General features: G+C 36.8%; 1 protein-coding gene across 9 annotated transcripts in view; it reads right to left on the reverse strand.

Annotated features, from left to right (window-relative positions):
* Positions 1-13,720, reverse strand: part of Nbeal1 (neurobeachin like 1) — a 179,231-nt gene that overhangs the window by 43,794 nt on the left and 121,717 nt on the right. For 8 of the 9 annotated variants that reach the window (XM_070019171.1, XM_070019152.1, XM_070019144.1 and 5 more), the window contains 5 exons: positions 13,441-13,542; positions 9,909-10,004; positions 8,954-9,078; positions 6,693-6,833; positions 3,168-3,298 (listed from right to left, as the gene is read on the reverse strand). In XM_070019171.1, the coding sequence (XP_069875272.1) occupies positions 3,168-3,298; positions 6,693-6,833; positions 8,954-9,078; positions 9,909-10,004; positions 13,441-13,542 (595 nt within the window). Of the gene's footprint in view, positions 1-524; positions 3,009-3,167; positions 3,299-6,692; positions 6,834-8,953; positions 9,079-9,908; positions 10,005-13,440; positions 13,543-13,720 lie in introns of those variants that run through there. The other variant, XM_070019199.1, reaches the window with a different exon arrangement.

Consider the following 13,720-nt stretch of genomic DNA (forward strand, 5'->3'; position numbering starts at 1 on the left):
TTATAATTCATTCCTGAAGGGTGTGTGTGTGTGTGTGTGTGTGTGTGTGTGTGTGTGTGTGTGTGTGTGTGTGTGTGTGTGTGTGTGTGTGTGTGTGTGTGTGTGTGTGTGTGTGTGTGTGTGTGTGTGTGTGTGTGTGTGTGTGTGTGTGTGTGTGTGTGTGTGTGTGTGTGTGTGTGTGTGTGTGTGTGTGTGTGTGTCTGTGTGTGTGTGTGTGTGTGTCTGTGTGTGTGTGTGTGTGTGTCTGTGTGTGTCTGTGTGTATCCTAGCTATATTTATAGAGCTAGGATTATAGGCATGAGCCTCCAGCACTTGGCCTAAAGGTATATTGATTGACATTTGCTTTCGCTTACCCCTCCTCATTTCAGACAATGAAAATGTATAGTTAGAAATGGAACCATAGGAAGTGGCGCTGTAGCTCAAGTGGTAGAGCGCTCGCCTTCAGCTGAAGAGCTGAGGGACAGCGCCTGGGCCCAGAATTCAAGCCCCACGACCGACAAAAAAAAAAAAAAAAAAAAATGGAACCATAATGTTATAGTACTGAGGACAACAATTTATTACAATAAATGTCAGGATGTGTCAAGCCAAGAGTATCTTGAAATTTTCATCTGTATTTACCCTGCTAATCCTATATACTCTGGAAGCTCCCAGAAACTCCAGTCTAATAATTCATTGAGTCTAGAATCAGAGGCCAACCTCATTTTCTGAAAGTCAGCAACTCTGATTCTCTTACTCTGAGAATGAAATACTCTTGTCACCAACAACATGTTTCGCAATGCATGAGCAAACTGACATTAATTCTGAATGTGCTTTCCACACTATAAAGAATAATTTTAGTTAGCAAGTGAAGGTCCAACATTAATGTTATCTGTTGGGGGAGAAAAAAATTTGGAAAATGACACTTCAATTGTCCTGAAGAACAGCAACTAGCAAAATCTTGCCTATTTCTTTATATGTGCTTAAAAATAAGTGTAGGAGCCGGGCTCACGCCTGTAATCCTAGTTACTCAGGAGGCTGAGATCTGGGTTCATGGTTTAAAGCCAGCCCCGGCAGGGAAAGTCCATGAGACTCTTATCTCCAATAAACCATTCAGAAAACCAGAAGTGCCATGATGGCTCAAGTGGTAGAGCGCTAGCCTTGAGCTGAAGAGCTGAGGGACAGTGCCTAGGCCCAGAGTTCAAGCCCCACAACCGACCAAAAAAAAAAAAAGTGTAGGGCTAGGAATGTAGCTCCATGAGAGAATACCTGCTTACCAAGTACAGGGCTCTGAACTCAATACCCAATGCCATTGAATGAATGAATAAATGAGTGAAATGTAAAACTATTATGCAGAAAACTTTTTGGATATTTTAAAAGATTTAGGCCAAGAGTAGTAGCTCACACCTGAAATCCTATAGATACTTGAGTGGTAGAAAAGGATAAAAAGCTTGAAAAAAGTGAAAAGAGCCCAGGTCAAAAGGGCACAGTGGCATGAGCCTGTCATTTCAGCTATGCAGGATTGCAGCCCAGGTTGGCCCTGACAAAAAAATGAGTTCCTACTTGAAACAAAATGAAAGCAAATTGGCTAATGGTATGGCTCAGGTTGTAGAATGCCTGTGTAGCAACCCCAGAAATACACACATACGCACACACACTCACACTCACCCCTACCTATACACTTACACACATACTACTTATTTAACATCATGCTTCTCTCCTTCAAAAACATAATTTTAATTTTCAAATAGTGTAGTAAACAATATGCTTCCTCATATATATTCTAAAACAGGATTCACCAAATTTTCTATAGAGGATCAAGGATAAACATACATAGATAAACATATATACACACACACATATATATGTATATATATATGTGTATATATATTTTTTATTTTTGTCGGTCGTGGGGTCTGAACTCTGGGCCTGGGCGCTGTCCCTCAGCTCTTCAGCTCAAGGTTAGTGCTCTACCACTTGAGCCATAGTGCAACTTTGGGCTTTTTCTGTTTATGTGGTGCTGAGGAATCGAACCCAGGGCCTCATGCAAGCAAGGCAAGCAATCTACCACTGAGCCACCTTCCCAGCCTCCTCCTTTTTTTTTTTTTTTTTTTTTTTTTTATGGGGAGGATGGTACTGGAGCTTGAACTCAGGAGTCTTATAACTTGCTAGGCAAGAGTTCTATACTCGATTTATGCCCCTGCCATTTGACAATAATCCTACCTATAACTCTCGGCATCTAGAATTACACGTGTTTGCTATCATGCTCAGTTTGTTCCTTTTTTCCTTTTTTGTGAACATAAACACAAGCACATACGCGTGCATACACACACGCACACACGCGCGCACACACACACACACACACACACACACACACACACACACACACACACACACACACACACACACACACACACACACACACACACACACACACACACACACACACCTGTATTTGGGCTTGAATTCAAAAGCCTGGGCGTTGTCCCTTAGCTTTTACACTCAAGGTTGATGTTTTGCCACTTGAGCCACACATCTCAACTGCAAGGTTTTTGAAGATAAGGTTCATGAACATTCCTGCTTGGGTTAACTTCAAACCATGATTCTCAGATCTCAGCCTCCTGAAAGAAGCTAGGATTTCAGATATGAGCCACTGGCATCTAACCCAGCTTGTTCTTTAAGATTGTGACTATTTTTTTTCCCATGGAAACCTCAAATTGATCCCCCCTATCTTCACCTCCCAAGAAGCTGGGATTATAAGCATGAGTCACTATACTCAAACAAATATTTTTTAGTTTGTAAGTGATATACACAGTAAGGAGCTATACACAGTTGATACATAAATGAATTTGCTAGCTGTGTTCCAATAAAACTACAAAAACATGAGTTTACTCATGCATTTGGTCCACCGAAATCCTCACCTTATCTAACTCAAAGGCTTTTAATGACAGCATATAGCCATTTTTGCTTCTTAGTACACACTGTAGCAGTTAAAATTTGATTCATTTATCTTAGTTCCCTGTAGCCCTTCCCTGGAAGATAAGATTGTATACGGGCACAGTTAGACCATGCCACTGAGTACTTCATGCACAGAATAAACTGTAGCAATACAATATTACAAAACAGACTGAAAAATATTTCTTCAGGCTTCTCCATTGGGATGCAATGAGTTTTTTAACCCTATTTCTTACGATTTTGATTTTCCAAAAACTCTGGGAAATAGAAGAATTCAGGAATAAGTTCTTTCACATCATAAGGATTATCCATGAGTGCTTGCCAGGTAGCAGGAATGGAATGGAACTGTCGGTCAGCACAGTCAAACCTGCATGTGAGAATTGAAAGAGAACAGTGACTAGTGGGTGAAAGTAGCCATGACATGTGAAACAAAATATTGAAACTACTTTAAGGTTTAAGTTATTAGACCTGCACTTTTTGTTTTGCTGTTGTTTTTATTGGGGTTAAACTCAAGGTCTCATGCTTCTATGCAGACATTTTACCAAAACTTCCAGGGCTTATTTGCTTTGGCTATTTTTTTCAGATAAGGTCTTGCACATTTGGCTTTAGCTGGCCTCAGACTAATATCCTTATGTGTATGCCTCCTGTGTTAACCAAGATTACAGGCGTGAAATACTACTTCCAGCTTGTTCTCTGAGGTCCTGCTTTTTGCCTGGGCTGGCCTTGAACCACGATCTACCTATAGTTGCCTCCTAAGTAGCTGAGCTTACAAGCATGAGCCATTGTGCCCAGTAGAGCTATTCTAATGTTAATCTTTCTCTTTAATGTCTATAAACATAATTTTCAATGTCTTTCATATTTTGTTGTCAAGAGCTAAATATTATAATTTCAACCACCAATAATCATCTTAAAACAATCGAAAATCCAGCCACAATGGAAAAATTCCATGTAAATTAAATATACTCTTAAGAGACTTGAGAGGAAAAAAGCTTAGATAGGGTAAGGAGTAAAGCACAATAGTAGAATGTTGGTGAATGCTCAAGCCCTTGAGTTCAAACTCCAGGCTATAAAATAAACAATAAAAAAAGCACAAATTTTATGCCTAAATCTTGTAGTGTTAATATACTTGGTTAATGGACTTACAAGAATGCCACTGACTTAAATCTTTAATACATGCATGGAGATACAAATTCTTCTGCTGAAAACCAGAGTTGGTAAGTTAGGAAATTAGCTCTGTAGCTAAGTTATATTTTATTTTCATAAAAATTGCCTTTATTTAATTTATAATTAATTTTTTGGTGGTAATGGAGATAAAATGTAGGTCCTTGTGTTTGCTAAGTAAATAAATGCTCTACCACTTACGCAATGTCTCCAGTCCCTTTTTGCATTGGTTATTTGCAAGGTAGGGTCTTGATTTATGCCCAGACTAGACTGGACTATGATTACTTGTATTTGTGTTTTCCTTTATAGCTGAATAACAAGTGTATGTTACTACACTAAGCCACTGGTTGAAACGGAGTCTTTCAAACTTCTTTTACGGAGCTAATCTTAAACTACAATCCTTTAATCTCTACCTCAGAAGTAGCTAGCATTAAAGGTTTGAGTCACTGTAACCAAATTAATTTTATGGGTACGCAGTCTATAGTTGTCAGAATAAGCTCAAGCAGTAATGCCAGAATTATATTATTTTTCTTTAACACAAAAAGCACAAATTCTTTGTTTTACTGCCTTAGATATTGTATTACTAGATTTATAAAGCAATAATCTTGAGGCTAAAAAATTAAAGCCATGATATGAGGAATAAAGTGACTCTAATGACTAATTTGACTTTTTAATGTCTATTAGTCTTAATTTAAGGCAGAGCTAATCATACCATAACTATGAATTCAATTACAGACAAACATTAGGCCACTTAAAAAGTCTAAGGATGGCCTATTCACAATTAAGAGATACCAAGTTAACTGATATAAAACCAATACACCATGCAACTGACTCAACTGAAGTGGATGGTACAATGATGTAACTGAGTATATCCCTAGTTTGCAAACATTACCATAATCCATTTTAGAACCTTCTCATCCCTGGCAAATAATAATTTGTTTTCTGTCTCCATGGATTTGCCTGTTCACGTAACACACAGAATATATGGACTTTTGGCGAACCTATGTCTTTCAGCATAATGTTCTACAGGTTCGTTCATGGTGTAGCATGTGTCAATATTTTAGTCTTTTCATTCATGCACAGCCAAATAATATTCCATTTTATGGACATATTACATTTATTTACTCATGTGTCAGTCGATGAATACTGTGTTACAACTTTTTGGTTATTATAAACAATGCTATTATGAACATTTGTGTACAAACTTTTGTGTGACCCTATGTCTCAATTTATCTTGAATATGCATCTAGTAGGACAACTGTTGGATTAAATAGCACTTCTACATTTAGCCTTTTGAAGAAATGCCAGATTATTTTTCACAAAGACTTCAAGCAGTACAGATATCCAATTGCTCAACAGTTAACCAATAAAAGATTTTTTAAAAAATATTTTTTTATTATAGCCATCTTAGTGGGTATGAGCTCTCACATGATTTTTATTTCAGTTTCCCTGATAGGTAATGATATTAAGGCATTTTTACATTTATTTACTAGATATTTGTTTGCTTTCTTTAAAGAAATAGCTATTTATATTCTCTGTCCATTTTTAATTTTGTTTTAATTTTTATTTTTTGGTTGTAAGGGTTCACTCTATATTCTAGAGGCAAACCCTTCATCAAATTGTCAAGATCATTTGCATTTTCTTGATGGTGTTTCTGAAATATAAAAAGAATTCATTTTGAAGTTCTGTAAATAATAATTTATTCAGAAAATAAGAAAAAGCTGAAAAGACCTAGTTATACTTTATTGTATCTTATGAGGGAAAATTACCTCTTATCATGATAAAGTTAATATTTTAGTGCTGTTTCATGATCTTGGGACAGTCTTTTCTTCCAAACCAAGGTTTATTATTATACTTAAGATGGGGATGACTGGGTAGGGAAGGCAAAATGGTAATGCTAAGAAATACAGCAACAGGTGAACTAAATGAGTATAAAAATAGAGCTACTTGGAAGATTCACTGAGGGGCAGAAGATTCTCAGAGAAGTTTATTTATAATTATTAGAAAACTGTGAAGTAGGTAATTTAAAATACTCACAGATAATATGTTAACGCAGTGGTAGCAAAGACTTCTTAAGGCAGTGTTATCCCTCATGGTTTCCTCTTTCTATTCGCCTTACAAATATTCTTAGGATTACACAATCAATGCTGAGATTTGATTCTGTACATAGCTTATATTTAGCTCTCAATTAGATATCAATTAGATCGGAATCTTTAGTGTGTTCCTCAGAACAGTACGAATCCCAAAGGTGCATTGGGTTTTATTTATTTGTTTATTTTAGTCGGTCGTGGGACTTAAACTCTGGGCCTGAGCGGTGTCCCTCAGCTCCTCAGCTCAAGGCTAGTGCTCCACCACTTGAGCCACAGTGCCACTTCCAGTGCATTGGGTTAATAGTGAAAAAAAATTCCCCTTAGAGTCATTCGTGTCAATCAGTTTGAATATCTCATTCTCAAATTAGTGTGGCTATTTTTATCTGCATTAAATTCTAGTAAACAAGAATTTTAAAGACATGGCCCGGTAACACAGCAAACGCCATAAAGGCAGACAGTATTCAACACTAACACAGACGTAAGAAAATAGTTTATTTACTCTAAACATACCTTCCACTCTGAAGCTGAATATGGAGGGTAGTAAATGGTTCTACCCGGATAAGATAGTGCATGACTCCTGCAGAATTGGAATAGTGAGTACCATAATGAAACTTATCAACAGTTCCCATAGGATCCTCAAAATTTTCATATCTAAGAAAAGAAAGTAGAGTTTTATAACCACATTAGTAAAATTACATAAGGGGGTTGTTGTATATTTTTATTGAAAACACAGTAATTTTAAAAAGCCAGTCCATATTCGCATGCTTTGTTATCAAACTATGTATTTGTATCCATTAAATCATATTCATATAAAATTTTTACACATTTTCCACACCATAAATATCACCATTATACAATTCTGAAATTTTTTGTATAATGTAATAACTGTGGAAAAATTTAAAAAATAATTTAAATAGAAGAAATTTAAATTAATTATAATTCATTCTAATTCCCAGATAATACCTTTTTGAGGAATGTCTGTCACTTTTAATGTATATATTTATATTCATATTTTAACAGTGTCACAGGCCAAATCCAGGGCCTTATAGGCAGATGCTTGCTGTGTCACTGAGCTAAATCCCCAGTCATACAATTGTTTTGTGTATATGTGCTGTTACTGGGAATTGAATCCATACCTAACACCCTTACTCTAGCTTTTTTGCTCATGGCTGCAACTTTACCACTTGAGCCACGCCTCTAGTTTGTTTTTTGCTAATTGAAGATAAGCATTTCAAGGTTGTCTAGCTGTCTTCAAATTCAGATTCTCAGATCTTAAGACTACTGAATACCTAAGATTATAGTTGTTAACCAGCCGTGCGCAGCTCCTATGAATATTTTTAAATATGAAAATGCTGTACATTGTACATTCAAATGTCTTTATCTTTTAGGAATTTTCTGTTAACATTTTTCCAAACAATAATATTTTAAATAGGTGCATGAAATTGCAAAGTATAGATGTACAAAAAGTTAACACTTTCATACTTTAGACATTTGGTTATTTGCATTTTATGTTATTATAAGCAATATGATAATTAGACATCCTTTTGTGATGAAGGTAATAGAAAAATGCATGAAACAGGAGTCAAAAATTGTTGAAATTGGCCAGATGCTGGTGGTTTACAAATATAATCTTAGCTTCTTGTGAGGCTGAGTATGAGGATAGTGGTTTGAATTAAGTTCAGGCAGGAAAACCCAATACTTTTCTCTAATTAACCTGTTAATATTCAAAAGTAGAGGTATAGCTCAAGTGGTAAAGGGCCAGCCTTGAGCAAAAAGGCCAAATGAGAACATAAGGTCCCTTGTTCAAACCCCAGTACTAAACAAACACACAAAGTTGTGGAAATCAATGTGTAGTAATCTAAAGGAAAAAAATAAATAAAATTGGGGTACTGGTGGCTACATCTGTAATCCTAGCTACTCAGGAGGCTGAGATCTCAGCACAATTCAAAGCTAGTGAGATTCATGAGATGAATCTCTCCAATTATCCTCCTAAAAGCTGGAAGTGGAGCTATGGCTCAAGTGGCAGAACGCCAGCCTTGAGCACAAAAGCTCAGGGACGTGCCCAGGGTCTGAGTTCAAGACCCAGGACCAGTACAAAAACAAAAAATAAATTATTCTTTGTGTTAGAGCTTGATTTAAAAAAAAAAAACCCAAAACAACCCAACACTGTGAGAAGTTGACAGGTGAGTAGAACTTCTAGAAATTTTGCTTCTCTTATCAAAATTAAACTTTCTGACTTTCCATTGATTATTTTCATTCACATTATTTGGAATAATAGGTTAGGATAATCCATTTTATACCATTTTTCAAAATATTCTATCAGATGAACATTTATACATATATCAGTAGGGAAAGAAAAATATCAAAAACCTATTACCCGGGGCTGGGAAGGTGGCTCAGTGGTAAAATGCTTGCCTTGCATGCATGAGGCCCTGGGTTCTATTCCTTAGCACCACATAAGCAGAAAAAGCCAGAAGCGGTACTGTGGCTCCAGTAGTAGAGCACTAGCCTTGAGCTGAAGAGCTGAGAGACAGTACCCAGGCCCAGAGTTCAGGCCCCACGACGGACAAAACAAACAAAACAAAACAAAACAAAAACTATTACCCTTTAGAAAGCAATTCATAGCAACAGAACCAAAAAATTTAGTGAAGCAATTATCAAACTAAGTATCAAAAGTACTTGGTATTAAAAAAAATAACATTTGGCTGACATTGGCAGAAATCAAAAGAAATCAAACAATATATATTACCACAGCGTTACAAATCACTTACTTTTCTCGCATGGCTTTGGCATTTTTATCATTAACTACTCCAATTGGTTTAGAAAGATCTCGAAATACAGCAGGATTATTAAGATCCAACTCTTCTGAAGTATAATCTTGTAAAATCCAGGGAAACTAAAAGAGCCAAAGTTACAATTTATATAATTTCTTCTTAGAGAAGCTAATACCTTCATATATCATATAGAATACTTATATAGAGACAAAAAGGATAGTCTCTAAAACTACTTTACCTGTTACAAGTACTTTATGCATTCAATAGTGTAATTTCTTCTAATTACTGGAATATTTTCAATGAAATAAAAAGAGATATACTTTAAAATTATTTTTATTTATTTTTTAAAAGTACCAAGGCAGAAAATATGCAAAAAGGCAAAAGTGTGTGTATAAAGCACACCTTGGGAATTTATAGGTTTATAGTTGGTTGCAAGAAGACAACCACTGAAGAAAAACCATGAATGCTGGATTAAGTGCTGTACTGCTGATGCTTCACTTATTTACCTTAAATGTTCCCCAATTTCTGCAAAAGATCTGTTGCTTTTCAACAAAAGTTTAACTTTATCATTAAGAACATTTGCTTTTATACCTTGATTATTCAGCACCATTTGTTTTTGTAAAGGCCTATTTTTACAAATACTCAGCAAATTAAAACAGACTTAAACACAGTGATGATAATGTGACAGTAACCATACTCTCAGACTCAACTAAGCTGTGCAATGTACAAATGGGAATTAAATAATTTTCATTTTGAAATTTACAATTTGATTTGAAATTTACAATTTGATTTTTAAACTTGTTTTTTTTTAATCACACTTGGTTAAAAACCACTTAATAAATCTATGTATCAGGCAGGCTTATTGTTTACATGTATATATGTACATGTATTCAATTTTACAAATTATCAACCTGCAAGACAATTTCAATTTTTATATTTACACAAAACTTACCACAGGATATTGTGCAAGGTCATTATAGGTTCTTCCTGCCATGGTATTTATTTGAATGAGATAGTCAAAATTTGATATCTCTCTGTTCACCCATTTCTAGACAGAAAAAAGAACAATATCAGAGTTATATAATCTATACATCTTAGAAACAGGCAGCTATTACTAACAGGACCAACATTATCTACTCACTATATATTATCAGCCTAATAATAAAAAGAATGGTGCTAAAAGAAAAGGTTTACACCAGAAAACCAGAAGTGGCGCTGTGGCTCAAGTGGTAGATTGCTTGCCTTGAGCTAAAGAGCTCTGGGACAGTTCAAGGCCTATGACCAACCAAAGAAGAAGAAGGAAGAAGGAGGAAGAAGGAGGAAGAAGGAGGAAGAAGGAGGAAGAAGGAGGAGGAGGAGGAGGAGGAGGAGGAGGAGGAGGAGGAGGAGGAGGAGGAGGAGGAGGAGGAGGAGGAGGAGGAGGAGGAGAAGGAGGAGGAGAAGGAGAAGGAGAAGGAGAAGAAGAAGAAGAAGAAGAAGAAGAAGAAGAAGAAGAAGAAGAAGAAGAAGAAGAAGAAGAAGAAGAAGAAGAAGAAGATTTAATGCTGAGATACATCTACTTTTCCTCAATTTACCCTAATACATTTGCCTCTAGAATTTTTTTTTGGGGGGGGTCCGGTCGTGGGGCCTGACCTCTGGGCCTGGGTGCTGTCCCTCAGCTCTTCAGCTCAAGGCTAGCACTCTACCACTTGAGCCACAGCGCCACTTCCGGCTTTTTCCTTTTTGCTTATGTGGTGCTGAGGAATCAAACCCAGGGCCTCAGGCATGCAAGGCAAGCGCTCTACCATTGAACCACCTTCCCAGCCCTGCCTCTAAAATTTTTAAAACAGAAAACTGAACATATACTTTATGCTATGGTCTGAAACCTAAGACCTTGATAAAAATTAAGTTGTAAGCCAGGTGTCGGTGACTCATACCCAGGAGGCTGAGATCTGAGCATCACAGTTCAAAGCCAGCTTGGGCAGGAAAGTCTATGAGACTCTTGTCCCAATTACCTGCCAAAAAGCTGAAAATGGCACTATGGCTCAAAGTGGTAGAGTACTAGCATTGAGTATAAAAGCTCAGAGATGGTGCCCATGCCCTGAGTTCAAGCCCCAGGACCAGCACAAAAAAAAAAAAAAGAAAAGAAAAAATTAAGTCATGGTAGCACACATGTCTGTAATACCAGCTCATACAGAGGCAGGAAGATTGAAACTTCAAGACTAGCATGACCATTTTAGGGTTTTTTTAAGTGTTTTGTGTTTTCTTTTCCTTGGCCATGGGTCTTGAACTCTGGGCCTGGGCACTGTCCCTCAGCTCTTCAGCTCAAGGCTAGTGCTCTACCACTTGAGCCACAGTGCCACTCCGGTTTTCTGGTGGTTTATTGGAGATAACAGTTTCCTGCCTGGGCTGGCTTTGAACCACGATTCTCAGATCTCAGCCTCTTAAGTAGCTAGGATTACAGGCGTGAGCCTCCGGCACCCAGCTTAGCTTGGCCATTTTAGTAAGCCCTTGTACAAAAAAAAAAAAAAAAAAAAAAAAGGTAGGGAGGGCTGAAGTGTAAGCACAGGTTGAGAAAATCACATCTGCTTAACATGCATTAAACCATGAGTTCAATCCCCAGTATCATAAAAATCATTAAATCAAATTAAGTATTTTCTTCAGTTAAATAGTTTATCATAATATCCTAAAATTTAAGTATTAAAATGTTCTACTTTGAAAGTTTTGTTAGAAATTGGAAATTTCATAAATGAACATATTAAAAAGTGTTTTAATGTACTAAAACTATCCTTAATCTGTTTTTTAAAATTGAATTTTATTGTCAAGGTCATGTACAGAGGGATTTCAACTTCATTAATAATGAAACATTCCATTAAGTATTCCAAGAAAACTTTTTTGTGTGTGTAGCATTGAAGCTTAAATTCAATACCTTGTACTTGCTATACCATTTGAGTCACATTTTCAGCCCCACATTTTCAACCCCATCTTTGCTGGTTATTTTCTAGGGTCTCACCAACATTTTTGCTTATGCTGGTCTTGAACCATTATCCACCTCTCTTAGCCTCCTTAGTAGCTAGTATTATGGGTGTAAGCCACCAGTTCCCAGCTTAAAAACTACATTTATAGAGCAATAGTAAACAGATTCTGCTACACTGAATACAAATTTTCTAAAGAAACAGATCATCTGATTTTCTACTTATCACCTCATAATATTTAGGCATCTAATTTTTTTTTTTGTTGTTGGTCATGGGGCTTGAACTCGGGCCTGGTTACTGTCCTTCCCTCAGCTCTTCAGCTCAAGGCAAGCTCTCTATTGCTTAAGCCACAGGGCCACTTCCATTTTTCTAGTGGTTTATTGGAGATAAGAGTCTCACAGACTTTCCTGCCCGGGCTGGCTTTGAACCGTGATCCTCAGATCTCAGCCTCCTGAATAGCTAGGATTACAGGCGTGAGCCACCGGTGCCCAGCGGCATCTAATTATTTTATACTATAAAGGTGTGTTTGAGAATTTTGCTGATAGATTAGCACTCACTTTTAAGCTTTTTCATGCCTGCAGCAAAGGATATACACATGATGAATAGTGAGAAATGAAATTAGAAAGCTCAATTGTTCTTGAGAGCCACCTTGAGGAATCAGTACTTAGTGAAGTGCATTGCATAGGTAAAGGAGAATGTACATTACTAAATAAAGCTATTTCAGTGGCAATAGTAAAGAACTGGTATGGGGTGCTGGTCATGATTTAAAAGCATGAGACCCTGGGTCCATCATGCACATACACATTGCTGATAGGTATTGAATAATAGCAATACCTGTGGGCAACAAGATGAATGCATATATGGAAGAAAGAAGAGAGCTAGGAGGTGAAGAGACTGCTTGAGAAACTACTAACACTCCTGGAAAGCAAAACCAATAGCCTTCTTTTGGGTCTTTGCAGTACAAACTCTGAAGTATAAGAATGTAATTCCCATGAATATTAATTAGCTTTTGCTGGCAGAAGATATGGCAATTTTTATTTGCATTTTTCCAGGGTGTCTTTGTTTTTTCTTCGTGCTTGATTTTTATTAAGAAAAACAGAAAATTATTGAAGGATATATTCATGAACTGAATGATATGGAAGGTAGGGGGAAGGGAAGCATGTAAAGGTAATAAAAGAAGATTTAAAAATAATCCGGGGCTGGGAAGGTGGCTCAGTGGTAGAGTGCTTGCCTTGCATGCATGAGGCCCTGGGTTCGATTCCTCAGCACCACATAAGCAAAAAGAAAAAAACCAGAAGTGGCGCTGTGGCTCAAGTGGTAGAGCGCTAGCCTTGAGCTGAAGAGCTGAGGGACAGCGCCCAGGCCCAGAGTTCAGGCCCCACGACCAGACCCCAAAAAATAATAATAATAATTCCAACAATCAGTATAAATGGAAGAATAGCAGTTTTAACAATCAAAGGGTAATAATCAAAAGGAACACAGCATAAATCTGCAATGAAAGTCAACACCAACACAGCAACTTTTTCTTACCTGTGTCAGTCCTGATGCTTTGAATAATTCCTGTGGTGATCTCGTCCCATAACTATTTGGAGAATGAAGGGACAACAGTCTGCTATATACTTTGTTTCTAACCTATTGAAAAAATACCATCATGTAATTTAAAAACTGATCAAGACAAACTTAGATTATTATCTAATAGCTTTAGTTGAATTATAATTCACCTTTTAAAAGAATACAAATAGTTTTATAGTATATTCATAGAGTTGTACAACTGACACCATTATTTAATTTTTCATCATATCCCTCCTTA

This window comes from Dipodomys merriami, unplaced genomic scaffold (assembly GCF_024711535.1).
Source record: "Dipodomys merriami isolate MVZ:Mamm:240054 unplaced genomic scaffold, mDipMer1.0.p SCAF_1, whole genome shotgun sequence".
Taxonomy (NCBI): Eukaryota; Metazoa; Chordata; class Mammalia; order Rodentia; family Heteromyidae; genus Dipodomys; species Dipodomys merriami.